The following is a 20,842-nucleotide window of genomic DNA, read 5'->3' on the forward strand; positions in this document are numbered from 1 at the left end:
GTTCGGTAATTTTCACATCTGTCAACACCTGCTTTCTTTGGGATTGGAATTATTGTACTCTTCTTGAAGTCTGAGGGTATTTCGCCTGTCTCATACATCTTGCTCACCAGGTGCTAGAGTTTTGTCAGGACTGGCTCTCCCAAGGCCATCAGTAGTTCCAATGGAATGTTGTCTACTTCGGGGCCTTGTTTCCACTCAGGTCTTTCTGTGCTCTGTCAAACTCTTTACGCAGTATCATATCTCCCAATTCATCTTCATCTACCTCCTCTTCCATTTCCATAATATTGTCCTCAAGTACATCGCCCTTGTATAGACCCTCTACATACTCCTTCCTCCTTTCTGCTTTCCCTTCTTTGCTTACAACTGGGTTTTCATCAAAGCTCTTGATATTCATGCAAGTGGTTCTCCTTTCTCCAAAGGTCTCTCTAATTTTCCTGTAGGCAGTATCTATCTTACCTCTAGTGAGATAAGCCTCTACATCCTTACATTTGTCCTCTAGCCATCCCTGCTTAGCCATTTTGCACTTCCTGTCGATTTCATTTCTGAGACATTTGTATTCCTTTTTGTCTGCTTCATTTACTGGATTTTTATATTTTATCCTTTCATCAATTAAATTCAATATTTCTTCTGTTACCCAAGGGTTTCTACTAGCCCTCGTCTTTTTACCTATTTGATCCTCAGCTGCCTTCACTATTTCATCCCTCAAAGCTACCCATTCTTCTTCTACTGTATTTCTTTCCCCCAGTCCTGTCAATTGTTCCCTTATGCTCTCCCTGAAACTCTGTACAACCTCTGGTTTAGTCAGTTTATCCAGGTCCCATCTCCTTAAATTCCCACCTTTTTGCAGTTTCTTCAGTTTTAATCTACAGTTCATAACCAATGGATTGTGGTCAGAGTCCACATCTGCCCCTGGAAATGTCTTACAATTTAAAACATGGTTCCTAAATCTCTGTCTTACCATTATATAATCTATCTGATTCCTTTTAGTATCTCCAGGGTTCTTCCATGTATACAACCTTCTTTCGTGATTCTTGAACCAAGTGTTGGCTTAGCCCCAATCCATATTCACCTACTATGTTTCCTTCTCTCCCTTTTCCTACTGACGAATTCCAGTCACCCTTGACTATTAAATTTTCGTCTCCGTTCTGTACCTGAATAATTTCTTTTATCTCATCATATTTTACATCAATTTCTTCATCATCTGCGGAGCTAGTTGGCATATAAATTTGTACTAGTGTAGTAAGCGTGGGCTTCGTGTCTATCTTGGCCACAATAATGCGTTCACTATGCTGTTTGTAGTAGGTTACCCGTACTCCTATTTTTTTATTCATTATTAAACCTACACCTGCATTACCCCTAATTGATTTTGTATTTATAGCCCTGTATTCGACTGACCAGAAGTCTTGTTCCTCCTGCCACCGAACTTCACAAATTTCCACTATATCTAACTTTAACCTAACCATTTCCCTTTTTAAATTTTCTAACCTGCCTGCCCGATTAAGGGATCTGACAAAGTTGACTGGAATACTCTCTTTCAAATTCTGAAGGTAACAGGGGTAAAATACAGGGAGCGAAACACTGTTTACAATTTGTACATAAACCAGAAGGCAGTTATAAGAGTCGAGGGACATGAAAGGGAAGCAGTGGTTGGAAAAGGGAGTGAGACAGGGTTTTAGACTATCCCCGTTGTTATTTAATCTGTATATTGAGCGAACAGTAAAGGAAATAAAAGAAAAATTCGGAGTAGGTATTAAAATCCATGGAGAAGAAATAAAGACTTTGAGGTTTGCCGATGGCATTGTAATTCTGTCAGAGACAGCAAAGGACTAGGAAGAGCAGTTGAACGGAATGGACAGTGTCTTGAAAGGAGGATATAAGATGAACATCAACGAAAGCAAAACGAGGATAATGGAATGTAGTTGAATTAAGTCGGGTGATGCTGAGGGAATTAGATTAGGAAATGAGACACTTAAAGTAGTAAAGGAGTTTTGCTATTTGGGAAGCAAAATAAATGATGATGGTCGAAGTAGAGAGAATATAAAATGTAGACTGGGAATGGCAAGGAAAGCGTATCTGACGGAGAGAAATTTGTTAGCATCGAGTGTAGATTTAAGTGTAAGGAAGTCGATTGTGAAAATATTTGTATGGAGTGTAGCCATGTATGCAAGTGAAACATGGACATAAATAGTTTGGATAAGAAGAGAATAGAAACTTTCGAAATGTGGTGCTACAGAAGAATGCTGAAGATTAGATGGGTAGATCACATAACTAATGAGGCGGTATAGAATATAATTGCGGAGACGAGGAGTTTGTGGCACAACTTGATTAGAAGAAGGGATCAGTTGGTAAGACATGTTCTGAGGCATCAAGGAATCACCAATTTAGTATTGGACGGCAGCGTGGAGGGTATAAATCGTAGAGGGAGACCAAGAGATGAATACACTAAGCAGATTCAGAAGAATGTAGGTTTCAATAGGTACTGGGAGTTGAAGAAGCTTGCACAGGACTGAGTAGCATTGAGAGGTGCATCACACCAGTCTCAGGACTGACGACCATAACAACAACATTGGTAAAAAAGGCAACGTTACAGTCGTATTTATTACAAAGAAGGCGCTGGATCTGATAGGAGCTGGGTCCCAAGAAAGGAATGGAAATTTTTTTTGGGTTAGTTTCAATGAAGTGCCGAGCACAGTAACTCTTTTAACAGTTTTCTTTTTAAGGATGTCATCCACTATGCTGCGTTATTGTCGTTATTAACTGCTATCGTTTTGAGTAAATTAACTTTATGACTGAATTTTTCTTTTGAGAGTGGAATAGAGGTAGCTCAGTGAATAGCAGTGTGAAAGAAAGAGATTATTGATGCACGGAAGACGCAGGGACGATCTGATCAGTGTATGTTTCTTTACGAAAAGTATTGAATGAGATTTTATTTGCATCTACTGCAGGCGTCAAGTCAAGAGAGTTTAATTGGCGGGCCTCGTTTTCGAGTTCTATGGTGAAAGATATTTGCTCATGAAATTCGTTCGAGAGACTGAAAATACGGTCATTGTCATTAGCAGGTCCCTTGTAGATGACTAAAATATCATCAACATATCTGAAATGAGAATGCCTTGTGCAGTAGCTGAAAAACAGTAGAAAAACTTTTCTGCCAGACAGTTGATGAAACTACACTACTGGACATTAAAATTGCTACGCCACGAAGGTGATGTGCTACAGACGCGGAATTTAACTGACAGGAAGAAGATGCTGTGATATGCAAATGATTAGCTTTTCAGAGCATTCATACAAGGTTGGCGCCGGTGGCGACACCTACAACGTGCTGACATGAGGAAAGTTTCCAACCGATTTCTCATACACAAACAGCAGCTGACCGGCGTTGCCTGGTGAAACGTTGTTGTGATGCCTCGTGTAAGGAGGAGAAATGCATACCAACACGTTCCCGACTTTGATAAAGGTCGGATTGTAGCCCATCGCGATTGCAGTTTATCGTATCGCGATATTGCTGCTAGCGTTGGTCGAGGTCCAATCACTGTTAGCAGAATATGGAATTGGTGGGTTCAGAAGGGTAATACGGAACGCCGTGCTGGATCCCAACGGCCTCGTATCACTAGCAGTCGAGATGACAGACATCTTATCCGCATGGCTGTAACGGATCGTGCAGCCTCGTCATGATCCCCGAGTCAACATATGGTGACGTCTGCAATACAACAACCATCTGCACGAACAGTTCGACGACGTTTGCAGGAGCACGGACTATCAGCTCGGAGACAATGGCTGTGGTTACTCTTGACGCTGCATCACAGACAGGAGCGCCTGCGATGGTGTACTCAACGACGAACCTGGGTGCACGAATGGCAAAACGTCATTTTTTCGGACGAATCCAGGTTCTGTTTACAGCATCATGATCGTCGCATCCGCGTTTGGCGACGTCGTGGTGAACGCACGTTGGAAGCGTGCATTCGTCATCGCCATACTGGCGTATCACCCGGCGTGATGATATGGGGTGCCATTGGTTACACGTCTCGGTCACCTCTTGTTCGCATTGACGGCACTTTGAACAGTGGACTTTACATTTCAGATGTGTTACGACCCGTGGCTCTACTCTTCATTCGGTCCCAGCGACACCGTACATTTCAGCAGGATAATGCACGACCGCATGTTGCAGAGCCTATACGGACCTTTCTGGATACAGAAAATGTTCGACTGCTGCCCATGCCAGCACATTCTTCAGATCTCTCACCAGCTGAAAACGTCTGGTCAATGGAGGCCGAGCAACTGGCTCGTCACAATACGCCAGTCACTACTCTTGATGAACTGTGGCATCGTGTTGAAGCTGCATGGGCAACTGTACCTGTACACACCATCCAAGCTCTGTTGGACTCAAAGCCCAGGCGTATCAAGACCGTTACTACGGCCAAAGGTGGTTGTTCTGGGTACTGATTTCTCAGGATCTATGCACCCAAATTACGTGAAAATGCAATCACATGTCAGTTCTAGTATAATATATTTGTCCAATGAATACCCGTTTATCCACTGCATATACTGCATATACTGTTGAGAGTTTGCACGGTATTGCAATGGCTCTGTTGTTCAGAAGAACGATGCAATGTTCCATAGGGCATGATGGAACATTGCATCGTTCTTCTGAACAACAGAGCCATGCAATACCGTGCAAACTCTCATTAGTCACAACATAATCATCCCTGAAACACACGCACAGTAGATTCCAAGCTCTATAAATTTAAGTTCACAGATGCCTAAAATTTCTTTGAAAACAATGTAGACGTGCATATACTAATACAGAAACAATGCGAAATACCTTAAGAAGACCTTTAGCGCCTTCATAAAACCTGGGATAAAAATAAAAGCAAAGAATGTGAATAAAAGCACATAACTTCGTCATAAGGTTAGTAATTAATTGCCAGACAATATTAATAATAACCTGAGATTTATGCAGGTGATGCATTAATCTATAATGAATATAATCTGGAAAAAATCTGCAGATATCAAATAGGATCTAAAAAGATACTGAAGAGGTGAAATGATAGGCACTTTGTTTTAAATGTACAGAAATGTAAAGTGGCGCTCTTGACAAAACGCGGAAGGATAGCTTCCTATGACAACATTTTTAACAACTCACGTTTGCAATATTTCAGATCATTCAAATACCTCGGTTGAACAGCTAGTGTGGATATAAAATGGAACGATCACATAAGCGCAGTCGGAGGTAAAGGGGGTGGCGTACTTGGGTCGGTGGTACGGTATTGAGGAAAATTCAGTCTGTCCACAAAGAAGTTTGCTCAAAAAACACTTGTGTGTCCCATTGCTGAAGTGTGTAAACCATACCGAATAGGATTCAATTCAAAGAAGGGCAGCCCGAATGGTCATAGCTTTGCGTGACTCACGGAAAATCGTGACAGAAATTGTAAGTAGGCTGTTTAGGTTTTTATGTTGGTAACGCCACGTAGCGCTCTATATGAAAATCACTGACTGTGCTGTGTGAAGTCTGTGGCTGGTTTGCATTGTTGGAATATTTGCTATTGTAGTGTTGGGCAGTTGGATGTGAACAGCGCGTAGCGTTGCGCAGTTGGAGGTGAGCCGCCAACAGTGGTGGATGTGGGGAAAGAGATGGCAGGATTTTGAGAGTGGACTATCTGGACGTGTGTCCATCAGAAAGAGTAAATTTGTAATATTAGATGCCATGATCCGCTATATATATTATGACTTTTGAACACTATTAAGGTGAATACATTGTTTGTTCTTTATCAAAATCTTTCATTTGCTAACTATACCTATCAGTAGTTAGTGCCTTCAGTAGTTAAAATCCTTTATTTAGCTGCCAGTATTGGCGCTCGCTGTATTGCAGTAGTTCCAGTAACGAAGATTTTTGTGAGATAAGTGATTTGTGAAAGGTATAGGTTATGTTAGTCAGGGCCATTCTTTTGTAGGGATTTTTGAAAGTCAGATTAAGTTGCGCTAAAAATATTGCGTGTCAGTTTAGTGTTGATCAGAATAAGTAAAGAGATAAATATCTGAGTACGTTCAGTTCTGCTCAGCTGTTTGAAAATCAAATAACGTAAGAGGTTTATCAGCATAGTAATTCATTAATTTTTCAGCATAGTAATTCATTAATTTTTCAGAGTGGATGTTTCAAAATGTTGAAATGCCAGAACTGACAGACGCTTGAAGACGTACACAAATTATTCCGCGAAATTTTGAGGACCATTATTCAGTAATGAATCTAGAGACTTAGAAGGAACGGAAAAAAATATGGAAACACCACAAACACATCCCATCACCCCTTGCCAATACGGTGTAAGAAAATTGTTGGGATTCAAGGCAGCAGCCACTCGCCTCGAAATCGATAAATACAGATCTTGTGTCATTTTGAACGGAACCTTATACTATCCCTCTTGCAAAATAGTGACAAGGGCAGCTAATGGTGATGGAGGTGGATAGCGATCTCGCATACTTTTCTCCAAAGAAAACCACAAAGACTCAATAATGTTGAGATCTGGTGACTTTGGTGGCCTGGGTAGACACGACAAATCATTCTCGTTTCATGAAACCAGTCCCGAACGATGTGAGCTGTGTAAACAATGGTCCTGTCGTCTCCGAACGCAGCATCACCAATGGGGAACAAACATTGTGCCCTGCATGCAATGGACCTGATCGACCAAAGTGGTCACATAATCCTTGGCGGTAATCTGAACCCGCAGAGTAACCGCTTGGCCCGTGAAATACCACTATATGGCTACCCAAACCATCACCGAGCACCCGCCGTGTTTCACTCCTGGTACTTCATCTCGGCCAGAAGCTGGAAACGGTGTGAAACAAGGCTGACCTGACCACATAACATTTTTCCATTCCTCCATAGTCCAGGTATTGCAGTTTCGACACTTCGTGTCCTCATACAAGCGTTTGCTTCATTGATGATTGGGTTTGGACTTGCAGCTAGCCCTGCAATTTCCTGCATCTGGAGTACCTTCGTGTTGTTTTGATGCTGACACGGGTGGACAGTGCAGCATTCAGCTCTGCAGCGACTTTTACAACTGTCTTCCTCTTATTTTTCGTTACAATCTTTTTCAGTGACTGTCCGTCACTATCACTCAACACACAGATTCGTCCACTTGTGACTTAGCAGATGATATTTTTCCGCTTTCCCTGTATGCAGTACAGATTTTCGATACGTTGCCACTTGAAACACCAGACATTTCGGCAAATGTTGCTTACAGAAGCATCGGCCATACAAGCACCTACATTTTGTCCACCTTCGAATTCACTTAGTTCCTATACAATGCTCTCACAACTACATAGAACGCTATTTTTTCCGTAATACACAAGGATACCTACAGATCTCTTATCAACACACCAGGGGACGCCATGTCGCTGTATTTGCCACATTCACTAGGGATCAACATTAACCACATCAAATATTGAATCAATGTAAATAATAAACAATAAAGTGCTTTTGTACCCATGGTAGGCATTCTTCTGGTGCACCCACATCCATCTCTGGTAGATCACTCACCCAAACCACGCCAATCAGACATCCAATATATGTGGTGACCAGTTAGGTCTAAAATGGAGTGACAACTGTGTGCTGAACACCTTACTTTTAGCCATGTGTTTTGCATTGCTATAGAACAATTCAGACGTGACAGTAGCATTGTGGCAATTAATTTGAGGGACCATAGTCATTTTTTCGGTGTCAAGTGAAAGTTGATCATTAACTGCACTCTTCCAATAAGTGATAGCTATAGATCAATAATTGAAACTACATATTTGTTTGTATCAACTATCACTGTTCACCGGCTTAGCATAGTATTTTAGTGAACTTGTGTGTAGTTCAGTTATAGGCTTGGTCATGTAGGAATTTTTACATAGCCTCATTTAAACCGAAATTAGCATGTTAATTTCATTCACACATATTTTGTACTGTTATTGAACAATTTAGACTTGCCAATAGTATTGTTGCAGTTAATTGGTGAGACCACAGCCATGTTTCAGGCATCAGATTCGACCGTTATTTTAGATGTGGAAATAATACATGACTATTCATGTAAAGATTTTGTGTGTGTGTGTGTGTGTGTGTGTGTGTGTGTGTGTGTGTGTGTGTGTGTGTGTGTGCGTGTGTGTGTGCGTGCGTGCTTATGTATCTTTAGTAAATAATACAGATAATCTTGGTGCGGCAATGTGTAATTTTGTTTTACAGCAAGTTTGGTACAGAGATCGAGCTAAGCTCATTGACAAGTGCTACTTACTCTATAAATTAGAGCGTTAGTATAATTACACCAGTACTGTCAGTATCACCCAGACCCAGGTGAGATGTCACCTGCAGACACTACGGAGGAAAGGAAAGATGAAGAAGAATGGTAAGTTAGAGAAGAACACGTGAAGATCGCAATCAAGGGATTCAGACACAATAAAGCCCCAGAGGATGACAGAATAGCATCAGAATTAATCAAGGAGGGAGGTGAGAGCTCATACTTAGAGATGTATAAACTGACCCAGTTGATATGGGAGAGGAGACACTGCCAGAAGAATGGAAATTGGCTATAATATGATCAATATACAAGAAGTGAAGCGAAATGGAATGTGGCAACTGCAGAGGAATCAGCTTGTTGAATGTAACGTATAAGGTACTGTCCATCATTATCCTCAGAAAATTGCAACCGTTCATAGAGAACAACATACAGGAATACCAAGGTGGCTTTCGACCAAACCGATCGACAATAGATCACATTTTCACACTAAGACAGTTCTTTGAAAAACACTGGGAATATGATAGAGATATCTACTGCATGTTCGTCGATTTTCAATGTGCACATGATAGCATCAACAGGAATAGCCTATACAATGCAATGCGTGACTTCAGAATCCCTGAGAAGCTAGTGAGAATGATGAAAGTTGTATGGAAGGGTCAAAGGCAGCACTACGTTTCCGAGGAGCCACATCAGAAACATTCGAGATTGAGACAGGCCTCAGATAAGGGGATGCGCTCTCGTGTGTTCTGTTCAGTGTCATCGGAGAGAAAGTGATAAAAGAGTGTGGGCAACAGGAGTGGGCTGGAGTTCAGATGGACGGTAACTTTAATTGTCTCGCACATACAAGTACTATTAAGTGAATCAAAGAATAAGTTGAAAGGAATGTACCAGAAAATGGACAGTTATGCACAGAAGGTAGGACTCAAAGTGAATCAAGACAAAACAGAGTTCAGGCAATTAGGAAGAAGACAAGAACAGGAAGAATTTCTTGAGATAGATGGCAAGAGGTTCAATAGAGTACGCCAGTTCAAATACTTGGAATGTTGGTTTACCATGGACAACAACATAAAAATGGACATCAAGGAAAGAATAGCAGTAGGAACAAAATGCATGCATTCCCTCAGAGAGACTCTCAGCTCTAAATCAATCACAGTGAACACTAAGATGAAAATCTACAACACAGTGTTATGCCCTGCAGTAATGTACCGTACAGAAACATGGAGCATGACTAAGCGAGAAAAGGAAAAGCTATTAATATTTGAAAGAAAAGTAATGAGAAAGATATGGGGACCAGTTTCAGATAATGGAGAATGGAGGAGGAGGAAAAACGATTAAATCTACCTTTTGATGCGACAATAAACTATCCTACAGAAGACAAAGAGCAAAATAATACAATGGGTGGGCCATGTAGCCCGTATGCTAGATGAAAGACAGGCGAAGATGGCACTAGAGGGGAAACAAAACACCTAACGCCCCATTGGACGACCAAGGCAGCGCTGGATGGACGACCTGGCTAAGGACCTAGCAGCACTAGAGACTGAAGACACTTGGAGGAACCGGGCAGTTTGTGGAGCAGCGCGTGGTCTGCAGGGCCTGTGATCGCTGGATATCTGTCTATCTATTGTCAGTATCCTTAAGAATTATGTATAAATTATTTAATAGTTTTTAACGTGACAGAAAATTCACATCATTTGTATTGTTCTGAAAATGGCCAATATGGCGGCTATATAACAGTTCGGCTGTTTCATTGTAATAGCCAATGAAATAGCTGGCGGGCTGTGATTGGTTGTTTCCTTCTAATGGGTAGTATGATACCACACTGAATAATGGAAAGGGACTGTGGCTTGCGACGTCTTGATAATGATTTGAATTAGGGGGCGTAGCTTGTGACGCGATGGGTAGGGTACACACCTGTGCACTTGGCAATACAAATGTAAACAATGTGCGGCAAGTATACGGGGCAGCCAAATGCAAACCGTGTAGGCACCACAACAGGAACATGGAATGGTCCCATTCAAAAGTAATCACTATAAGAAACTTACTGGTAAATTAAAACTGAGTGCCAGGCCGACACTCGAACTCGGGATGTTTGTCTTTTGTGGGGCAAGTGCCTACCAACAGAGCTAGCCAAGCACACTTCATGACCCGTCCTCAAACCTTTACTTCCACCAGTACCTTGTGTCCTACCTTCTAAACTTCACAGAAGTTCTCCTGCGAAACTTGTGGGACTAGCCCTTTTTGAAGAAAGGACATTGTGGAGACATGGCTTAGCCATTTTCTCGCGAAAGGCAAAGGTCCTCTGCTCAAGTCTCCGTCCAAGACACAGTTTTAATCTGCCACGAAGTTTCATATCAGCACACACTCGGCTGCAGAGTGAGAATCTCATTCTAATCATTACACACGTTGGCACATTTATCACACTGTGGGACGAGGCGATTAATTCCTGTTTTTCTTAGAAAGCGATCGGACACTGACGGGTCCACAGCAGCACCCATTCTTGTACTTCCATGTTTCTATGTCCGACTGAAACCGACGTCCACGCATGTTTTTGTTCAGAACGCCAGAGTTTTCCAGTCAAATTACCGAAGCGTAGCCTTCATACAGTTCACAGTGTTGGGGAGGGCGTTATCGCGCAACAAGGTAATTCCGTCCGACAGCATTTAGACAGAATTTTGACAGCCCGAGGGCAATGGCGAACCAGCAGTGGAAATATTCATCTTCGCCAGTGAAATCTAAATATATTCACAATAGTTCCAGTAAGGTCATGGTGACCTTCTTTGACTGAAGGGCTCTCTGTTCGTCGAATTCCTCGAGCGTGGACCTACAATCAGTGCTCAGTGCTGTAAATATAGTTCGCAGAAAATGCGACTTGCCATAAAGTCAAAACATGCAGGAGCGTTGTCAGACGAAATTATCCTTTTGCATGATAACTCACGCCACCATACTGCCAAGCCGGCCCCTGTGGCCGAGCGGTTCTAGGCGCTTCAGTCCGGAACCGCGCTGCTGCTACGGTCGCAGGTTCAAATCCTGCCTCGGGTATGGATGTCCTTAGGTTAGTTAGGTTTAAGTAGTTCTAAGTCTAGGGGACTGATGACCTCAGATGTTAAGTCCCATAGTGCTCAGAGCCATTTGAACCACACTGTCAATCGGACGAAGGCTACACCACAGCGATTTGGTTGTGAAACGCTGCAGCATCCTCTGTACAGCCCAAATCTATCACCACGTGTTTTTCAATCTTTAGTGACCTGAAGAAAGAAATTCGTGGACGTCGGTGTCAGTCGGACAAGAATATCCTAGAGTGGGTGCGGCTGTGTATCTGTCAGTGGCCTACTGCGTTCCGCAAAACAGGAATTCATTTTTTCGTCTCCCAGTGGGATAAATATCGTAATGCGTGTGATGATTACTTTTGAGTGAAAACAGTCCATGGATCCACTGTGGCAAGTCTTCCGTTTTACTGTCCCGCTTAGTACATTGATACTACGCTCAGGACTGTCATAAGTGCACGTGGCTACACGGCCGGAAAGAGTTTGTGCATCCAGTGTGTAGGAAAAACATATTTTTCGCAACCCACTCACACCTCTTGCAGCTCTGGAATCTATAGACAATTATCATACTGCTGTCTAACGTTGAAAGTAGAACCAAATCTATCTCATTTGATCCAGAGATTTTCTGTAAACACTGTGTGAGCGATTTCTCGTTCGGAGAAGTCGTCGAGTAGCGATCTTTATACATTTAACTGTATTCGCCATATATGTAAGCACTGTTGGACACAGTAACCAAAGAGCCATATAAAACATAGAATTTATCAGTTTCCTTGTGGTAATATTATTTAGTTAATACGTTCCCAGAATGAGATTTTCACTTTGCAGCGGAGTGTGCGCTGATATGAAACTGTGTGCCGGACCGAGACTCGAACTCGGGACCTTTGCCTTTCGCGGGCAACTGCTCTACCATCTCAGCTACCCAAGCACAACTGACGCCCCGTCCTCACATCTTTACTTCTGCCAGTACCTCTTTCCTACCTTCCAAACCTTTACGCAAGCTCTCCTGCTTTAGTTAAATCGTTGTTAACAGTAACATGAACCTCTTGTCAAGAGGTAATGCACGTACTATTGCAATTGTAAAAATGCGTACTGATAAACGCTGACCAAACATTTTATCTCTGTTCTAAATGGTGGTTCCTTTCACTAATAGCTAGAAAGGCTACTACATTGGAAGTCTTTAGCTACCAGATTGTTAAAACACGATAGTTCTAGTATTAATGCAAGTTTGATCTTTTGCGGCACCTATCACCTCTAACACAATTTTATTGCACAAATCAATCATTTGAGTTCAGTCTTTCCTCCTGTTGATGATACTATCTTAGGAAGAAAACGTTTCTTGTATGCAGATACACTTATCATTCACACTCTCTTTCTCAGTCGATCAAAACAAGAAAGACAGTAACTATAGTACTGTCGTACATCACAGTATAAACTGTATGAAATACTGACGACATGAGTTGTATTGTTATCATGCAGAACAATTATCAGTTCCAAATGTGGATGAACTACACATGCAGTTTTTATGAGCATTACGCTGTCTTATAAAAGTCTACCGTATGTCGCCCAGTCCGTTAATTGTGTGATTCCTGAAGGGAGTAAATATCTGCACCCAATCAGTTAGTTTATTTAATTGAGAACGTCCCATCAAAAAGTTTCATTAACTGTTTTTACTGTGTTCCTTATATCTGCTTTGTTGCACGTTATGACATCTTGAAGTTGGAGTAGTTTTCTGGTTTTAAAAATAAATCCCTAACTAAGCAGTCTGTTGTACTGTACTACTCGGATTTTAATATTGTGTTTCCTATTTGGATCAAACTTACTTTTATGATTCTAGCGAAATTGGTTTCGGTTTTAAACTTCATGGAGTTTGTTATTTATTACGATGCAACTGGTTTGTTGACATGGTCCTCTCCAGGTACGCAGTGGAGCTGCAATCACGTACCTTCATGCTGCGTCCGCCTTGGGAATCATCTCTCTGATGCTGCGATGCTTTCACAATGGGGGATTTCTTCTTGCTATATTGTGATTGATGACGTATGGAATACAGGTTTTGTCCTGCCACATTGCAGCGAGGTCATGCCGTTCTGCAGCTCACGCCTCAGATTTCTGTAGCAACATGAAGTATCGAGATAGACGCAGGTGAAGCACTATATATCTGTAAAGAAGAAGTACACTCCCGCTTCCGGTCTACTTTTCCGAAGCGGGCAGGTTTATTCAGTCTTCCGTCACAAACAGACTTGCGAATGACCCTCACAGTTTCGCTTGTAATGTTTTCCTGCTAATGCCTTCCTCCATTCTCCTATACCATAGGTTTGAGCGCCACGGTTTATAATCGAGCACCGTCTTATGTCGTCCACACATTTTGCCTTGTCCATCTACTAATTTGTTTTCTTCCTCCGTCTCAGTCCAAATCTGCCATTTAAATTATTATTATTGGTGTCCTTTTATAACGGAACGTTCCACCATTTTCTTGACTGAACCGCGTTTCCACAGTCTCCAAATAAACTCCGTTCTGCAGTCACGGACTGTGCGGCTGGTTCCGGCGGAGGTTCGAGTCCTCCCTCGGGCATGGGTGTGTGTGTCTGTACTTAGGATAATTTAGGTTAAGTAGTGTGTAAGCTTAGGGACTGATGACCTTAGCAGGTAAGTCCCATAAGATTTCACACACATTTGAACATTTTTGAAACTCCGTTCAGCAAAAGATTTCTTAGCTGTTCTCCAGCTTGTCTTTCAAAACAGTTCACGGCTTGTATTTAATCTTGACTTGAAATCCCCGCAGAACGAGATTAAAGTTTCCTAAATTAGCGGACACTGTTTGGCTCCCACGTTCACATCCCATTACGGCTACCCACAGCCTCTTGTTGTAACGAACTTGTCTTCCGTTTCAGTAAAGTTCTACATATGTCATTAATGTGCCTGACTGGGCCATCGTATACTTTAAATAGAGGGGAGATAAGTTTGTTTCGTACATTACGTGCAATCATAACAGAAATTTTCACAAGACAGACAATATATAGGGTGTTACAAAAAGGTACGGCCAAACTTTCAGGAAACATTCCTCACACACAAATAAAGAAAAGATGTTATGTGGACATGTGTCCGGAAACGCTTAATTTCCATGATAGAGCTCATTTTAGTTTCGTCAGTATGTACTGTACTTCCTCGATTCACCGCCATGATTTCATACGGGATACTCTACCTGTGCTGCTAGAACATGTGCCTTTACAAGTGCGACACAACATGTGGTTCATGCACGATGGAGCTCCTGCACATTTCAGTCGAAGTGTTCGTATGCTTCTCAACAACAGATTCGGTGACCGATGGATTGGTAGAGGCGGACCAATTCCATGGCCTCCACTCTCTCCTGACCTCAACCCTCTTGGCTTTCATTTATGGGGGCATTTGAAAGCTCTTGTCTACGCAACCCCGGTACCAAACGTAGAGACTCTTCGTGCTCGTATTGTGGACGGCTGTGATACAATACGCCATTCTCCAGGGCTGCGTCAGCGCATCAGCGATTCCATGCGACGGAGGGTGGATGCATGTATCCTCGCTAACGGAGGACATTTTGAACATTTCCTGTAACAAAGTGTTTGAAGTCACGCTGGTACGTTCTGTTGCTGTGTGTTTCCATTCCATGATTAATGTGATTTGAAGAGAAGTAATAAATGAGCTCTAACATGGAAAGTAAGCGTTTCCGGTCACACATCCACATAACATATTTTCTTTCTTTGTGTGTGAGGGATGGATGTTTCCTGAAAGTTTGGCCGTACCTTTTTGTAACACCCTGTATAGGAGAAATTACACTTTGTTCCCAATTTTATGTGAGCAGATAAGTATTCCATACATGAAAATGAGAAAATAATAGAATAAGACTTTCAGATATAAGTTTAATGAAAACCAAATGTTCATAAAAATCCTTCACTATGCCTGGACTGATAATTAAACTCAGTCGGAAACCGTCTGTTATCTATGCAGAAGAATAACCCGAATGTTGCACATAAATTGTCACAAGCATAATACATAATATTTTAACATAATTTCAAATATGTTAATATAACTAAGAATTATGTCGTTTAAGGCGAAAGAAAAATATACTTAGAATATCTACGTAAAAAGAAAATTAACAATAATAATCTTAAAAATAGATGTCTGTATACTACCATTCGGCCATCTGGCGTACAGGTATATGTTCATCATGAATCCAGAGCGCACACGCTACTGATCTGTTACAGTACGCAATATTGATCGACAACAAAATCTGTAATTTATAATTCTCGACTACTCTACTACAACATTGCACTACACAGCACTGCACTACACAACGGTACACTATGCTACTGTACTTGGTATCAGAACCAAGCTGGGTTTCCCATTTGTCTGGGTACTTACCTCACGCCACGCTGAGGTACAACTCAGGATTCACAGAGGCTACGCTGGAAGATGGCCGTCAGGGTCTCAGGAAATCCTACCTGGTCCCCTCCGAGGCTCATCTCCTCACTGCTTCCGGAAGGTCGTTGTACGTGGATGTTCTGCCGTGACGCGTGTCGTTGTCATGACGTAAGGTCTGTTCTTCTGTGCCTTTCAGCCATGTGGGCTTGCAGTTCACAAGCTGATATTTTATCTGACAGCGAATTCAGGATATGCCACAGTTGCTCTTCCCTGCTTGTATTACAGACTGTTGTATTACCAAAGGCGCTCTTGCCCTGGTCTGTAACATCTTGTCTAATGACACATACCCAGACAATGTGATCCGCGGTTCCGACTGCTCCATATCCACAAGTTTCTGGGGTGCTTTGTGTATTTTTAATAGGTATCCAGTATATGGACCACGTCTCGACAGCCGGAAGGAATTATGTCATTCATGTTCTTTCTTTTATGCTAGGAAGGAACTGGTAGATTCCCCCCATATTTCTGTCCTGTCCTAAATTTCCTGTCACTCTAGCAACGCGTGCCTTTTATTTGCTTATTCGATATATGGCTCTTGTGCTCAATATGTCCTTTTCTCTTTCATATTCACCCTTTCTGAGCCAATATTGTGCGCCACTCTCTCTTACCATTAGGTCTAGAGATTGTAAGCCTAACATCTGCAGCAGCGCCTCAGTCGGTGATGGTGTATATGCGCCCGTCAGGCGCAGGAGTTCAGTGCTCGCCGTAGAGCCTGTGCTGTCCTTACTTTCCTGTCTCTGTGAGCTGAAAAGCTCAAAAAAATGTGTGTGAAATCTTATGGGACTTAACTGTTAAGGACATCAGTCCCTAAGCTTACACACTACTTAACTTAAATTATCCTATGGACAAACACACACACCCATGCCCGAGGGAGGACTCGAACCTCCGCCTGGATCTTCCGCACAGTCCATGACTGCAGCGCCCTAGATCGCTCGGCTAATCCCGCGCGGCTGAAAAGCTCAACTCATAGCCCACGATAGCGAGTAAGACTGCATTTTGGTACGTTATTATTGCACTTAGTGGGAGCTGAAAATTTCTTTGCTCATTTGTTGCTGTTGTGTTGCCGGCCTGTGCGGCCGAGCGGTTCTAGGCAATTTAGTCCGGAACCGCGCGACTGCTCCGGTCGCAGGTTCAAATCCTGCCTCGGGCATGGATGTGTGTGATGTCCTTAGGTTAGTTAGGTTTAAGTAGTTCTAAGTTCTAGGGGACTGATGACCTCAGATGTTAAGTGCCATAGTGCTCAGAGTCATTTGAACCTTTTTTTTTGTGTTTAGGAATTTAATGCCTCTGTAACAGACGTGTTCTACATGTGCATGAAAGTTTTGCTTTGCGATGATGTTAATTCCAAGATACCTCAATACTTCTTTTCTTTTTAACTGGTTGGTCATGTATTCTGATTGTGGAGTTTATAACTCTTGATACAGTCCCCTTTAGTAACATCTAAACTGTTTTCTGTGCTGCTGTTGCTAATTAGTTTTCTACGTCTTTAAATTACCATTCTACTACTTTCCTCTAGTTTAGCCCTTGTATTGACAGATATTATCATTAACCCCACAGTGTGCTGGGCTCTAATGGCACTGCTCAGCGTCTCGATAACTGGCAACTGCTCACACTGTAACCGGTTGCAAGGGATCGAGCAAACCAGTAAATGTTTGCGACTGACCTCGGTTCCGGAAAATCGTGAAATTCGGCAGGTACTGAGAAAGCAATACTGACGATAATAACAAAGCTGCCTCGGAAGATTCTTCTGAAAGATTATTGGGTGGGATTTGTAGCTGCTTTACATGCAGCTACACTCACTCAAATGGCAGCTATCATAATACACACAAGGTTCTTCATAAGCACGTCCAGGGTTCCAGAAGACTGCTACGCGAAAACTTCGGAGACATACAGAAAATAGATACTGGGGATAGAGATCGCTCCAAGTTTTTAACTTACATTATAGTTCCCCCTTATGGACACAGTTTGTGTGGAACAAACGTCAGTCCGATAGTCTTGCCGTACACATACTAACATGTAATGATCGATAGCACCAACCGCTTTAAGTATCCTTCCTCGTAACTCTTCCAAATTAACTCGCAGTGGATACAGGAACATATGTTCATGACGTAACAGAATAAGAAGAAATCAAATTGAGTGACTGTGGGAGGCCACTGACGCAAAGAGAATCACGCTGAGAAGCACCTTCAGTGCAACGCCGAGGCAGTTCGACGGCTAGGCTATCACAAACGTCTGGAAGAAAGGCTGGTGGAGCAACCTCCTGTCTTGTAATTTTAGCATAAGGCGTCTGAAGCGTGACCAGGTAGACGATACGAGCACCAGTTTTCTATGCAAGGAAAGATGATCCAATTAACTTGAATGCGGAACGTGGTCCACAATTGCCTTTCAGCCACCAGTGTGTCCAGCAGACTTTTCCTGCGCACTTGCAGCCTCTGGACCAGTGAGATGACCGGCGCCGCCCTCTCCGTGGCCAGACGCGCGTGCAGCGGCAGCCGCCGCCTCCTGTCGCTGCCGCCCCCAGCCGCCCCCGCCGCCACTCCTTTCTCTGGCAGGTGGCTGGCCACTGCCGCCGCCCCCGCAGAGGCGCCACCCAGCTCTCCGTCTCAAGAGTGGCTCAGCGCGAGGCCCTTCGAGGAGATGCCAGGCCCCAAGAAGCTGCCCATCATCGGCAACATCTGGAATTTCATCCCTAAGATCGGTAAGTGCCATCAGTGCTATTGTCCAACAGTCATTATCGAACATGTTCTGTGTTCAGGCATTGTGACGTTTCTGGAGAACGAAGGTGGGCTCTGTTTAGAGACCTTGCAAAGCGAAACTAGCTCTGTTCGCCAAAGCTGATGCCGTGTTCCTTGCCTTCCGGAAGGCTCCGATACAATTCTGCGCCCTCATTTAGTGAACAAAATACTTGCTTATAGAGTAGCAGACTTCCTAGCAGGCAGAGCTCAACACGTTATTTTTCATGAAACGATATCGACAGCTATAAAGCCTGTTGTACTGGCCTTCCTGTTGACAGTATACACGGGGTGTTTTCAAATTAGTTATACAATCGAAGACTTTAATTGTAAATAGAGTAAATAACGGACAGAAATGTTTGATATAGCAATGAACACAGTATCTTCAAGGTTTATTTCCGTCTCACACTGTTAGTTCCCGACGATCCTGGTAGCTAGATAGAGTGTGAGTGGGAGTGTGCTTTTGTGTGTGTGTGTGTGTGTGTGTGTGTGTGTGTGTGTGTGTGTGTGTGTTTGGAGCCTACGGGCGCTGAACGGCGAGGTTATTATCTCTCTTATACATATAAAAAGAAATGAATGTGGATGAAATGAATAAAATTGTTGTCATACAGTGGTGAGGAAACTAGCAAAATGACACTCATTCGCTTCTTACACGCCTTAAAGACAACGTAGAGAGTTGAATGGTGCCATATCTGGGATTAAAACGGCAGAAGAGCCAAAAGGAAGGTACAGGGAAATGTGACTGGCTGACCATTTACAGAAAAACGTGGGTGAGCCAGGCAGCTTGTTAATACGTGAAGAACATTTCTCTAAAATTTTGGGATACAATATACTACTACATACGTTACAGTGTTTGCTGTTTCCAGTAATTTGTCGTCAATGGTGTAGTTGTTCGTTTCTTATGCAAGTGCAGTACTTTACATTTATTTACGTTCATGGTCAACTGCCAGAGCCTGCACCATACACCAGTCCTCTGTAGGTCCTTCTGCAAGTCGTAATTGCTTTCTGGCGTTGCTATCTTCATATAGACAACCACATCATCTCCGAGTAGTCTTTGGAACTTCTGATAGATTCTACTACATCGTCTATATACAATGTAAATGGTAACGGTCCTATCACATGTCCTTAGGGTACTCCCGAAACTACGTTTAGATCTACTCGTTTCGTTCTACTAAGAGCTACTTGTTGAGTTCTATTTGCAAGTAGGTCTTGAATCCAGTCGCAAATCTGGCCCGATGATCAGTGAGCTCGTATTATTTCACTAAATTGGTTCAAATGGCTCTGAGCACTATGGGACTCAACTGCTGAGGTCATTAGTCCCCTAGAACTTAGAACTAGTTAAACCTAACTAACCTAAGGACATCACAAACATCCATGCCCGAGGCAGGATTCGAACCTGCGACCGTAGCGGTCTTGCGGTTCCAGACTGCAGCGCCTTTAACCGCACGGCCACTTCGGCCGGCTATTTCACTAAACTGCGGTGCTTGACGGAGTCAAGTCAAGGAACACGGCGTCTGAGTGCCGATGTCTATAGCGCTGTGAACCACGTAGAGGAACAGAGCGAGCTGAGTTTCGCCAAATCTCTGTTTGTGGAATCCATGGCGATTTCTATCAAGCATTCCCAGAATTCTACAACACATTGACGTCAGCGATATAGGCCTCTAATTACTCAAATCTGTCTTACCGACTTTCTTAAAAACGGGAGTGACCTGCTCTGTTCCCAGTGGCTAGGAACCCTTCCTTGCTCCAGCGAACAACTGCAGACTGGTGCTAGTTGTGGAGCAAGTTCTTTCACATAACCTCTGTAAAATATTAGAGACATGTCATCTGGTCGTGATGCCGTTCCACTATAAAGCTATTGTAGTTGTTTTCTTATTCCGTAATCGTTTGTAACTGCCATTTCGAGGTTCGTACGGTGGTTGCAAGTAGGACCATATTACGAAATTCCGCAGTGAAAGAATTTCGAAATACCGAATTGAGTATTTGGGCCTTCTCATTGTTTATTTTCAGCTTCGGTGCCATTATGGTCATTGAGTGACTGGATAGATAATTTCGAGCCGCTTACTGATTTTCGTGAGACCAAAAGCACTTAATTTTTTTTAGTCGGATCGGTTGACAAAATTTTACTTTCAAAGTCACTGAACGCTTCTCTCATTGCTCGCCATACGCTCATTTTCGGTTTGTGTAGCTTTTGTTTGTCAGCTAGGTCTTGACACCTGTTGAATCTGTAATGAGGCTTACATAAGTGGAGTCCCACAGTTGCGTCTCTTATCGTACCCTCAATGATTCGCTATTCATCGTGTTCTGTAATTATACGTGGTTCACTCCAATAATATTACTACCGCCTATG

General features: G+C 42.8%; 1 protein-coding gene across 1 annotated transcript in view; it reads left to right on the forward strand.

Moving 5' to 3' along the window:
- LOC126482389 (probable cytochrome P450 301a1, mitochondrial) overlaps positions 1-20,842 on the forward strand; it is a 165,206-nt gene that overhangs the window by 51,442 nt on the left and 92,922 nt on the right. The window contains exon 2 of the mRNA XM_050106496.1: positions 18,190-18,458. Coding sequence (XP_049962453.1) covers positions 18,206-18,458 — 253 coding nt within the window. The 5' untranslated portion in view covers positions 18,190-18,205. The remainder of the gene's footprint in view (positions 1-18,189; positions 18,459-20,842) is intronic.

This window comes from Schistocerca serialis, chromosome 5 (genome assembly GCF_023864345.2).
Source record: "Schistocerca serialis cubense isolate TAMUIC-IGC-003099 chromosome 5, iqSchSeri2.2, whole genome shotgun sequence".
NCBI lineage: Eukaryota > Metazoa > Arthropoda > Insecta > Orthoptera > Acrididae > Schistocerca > Schistocerca serialis.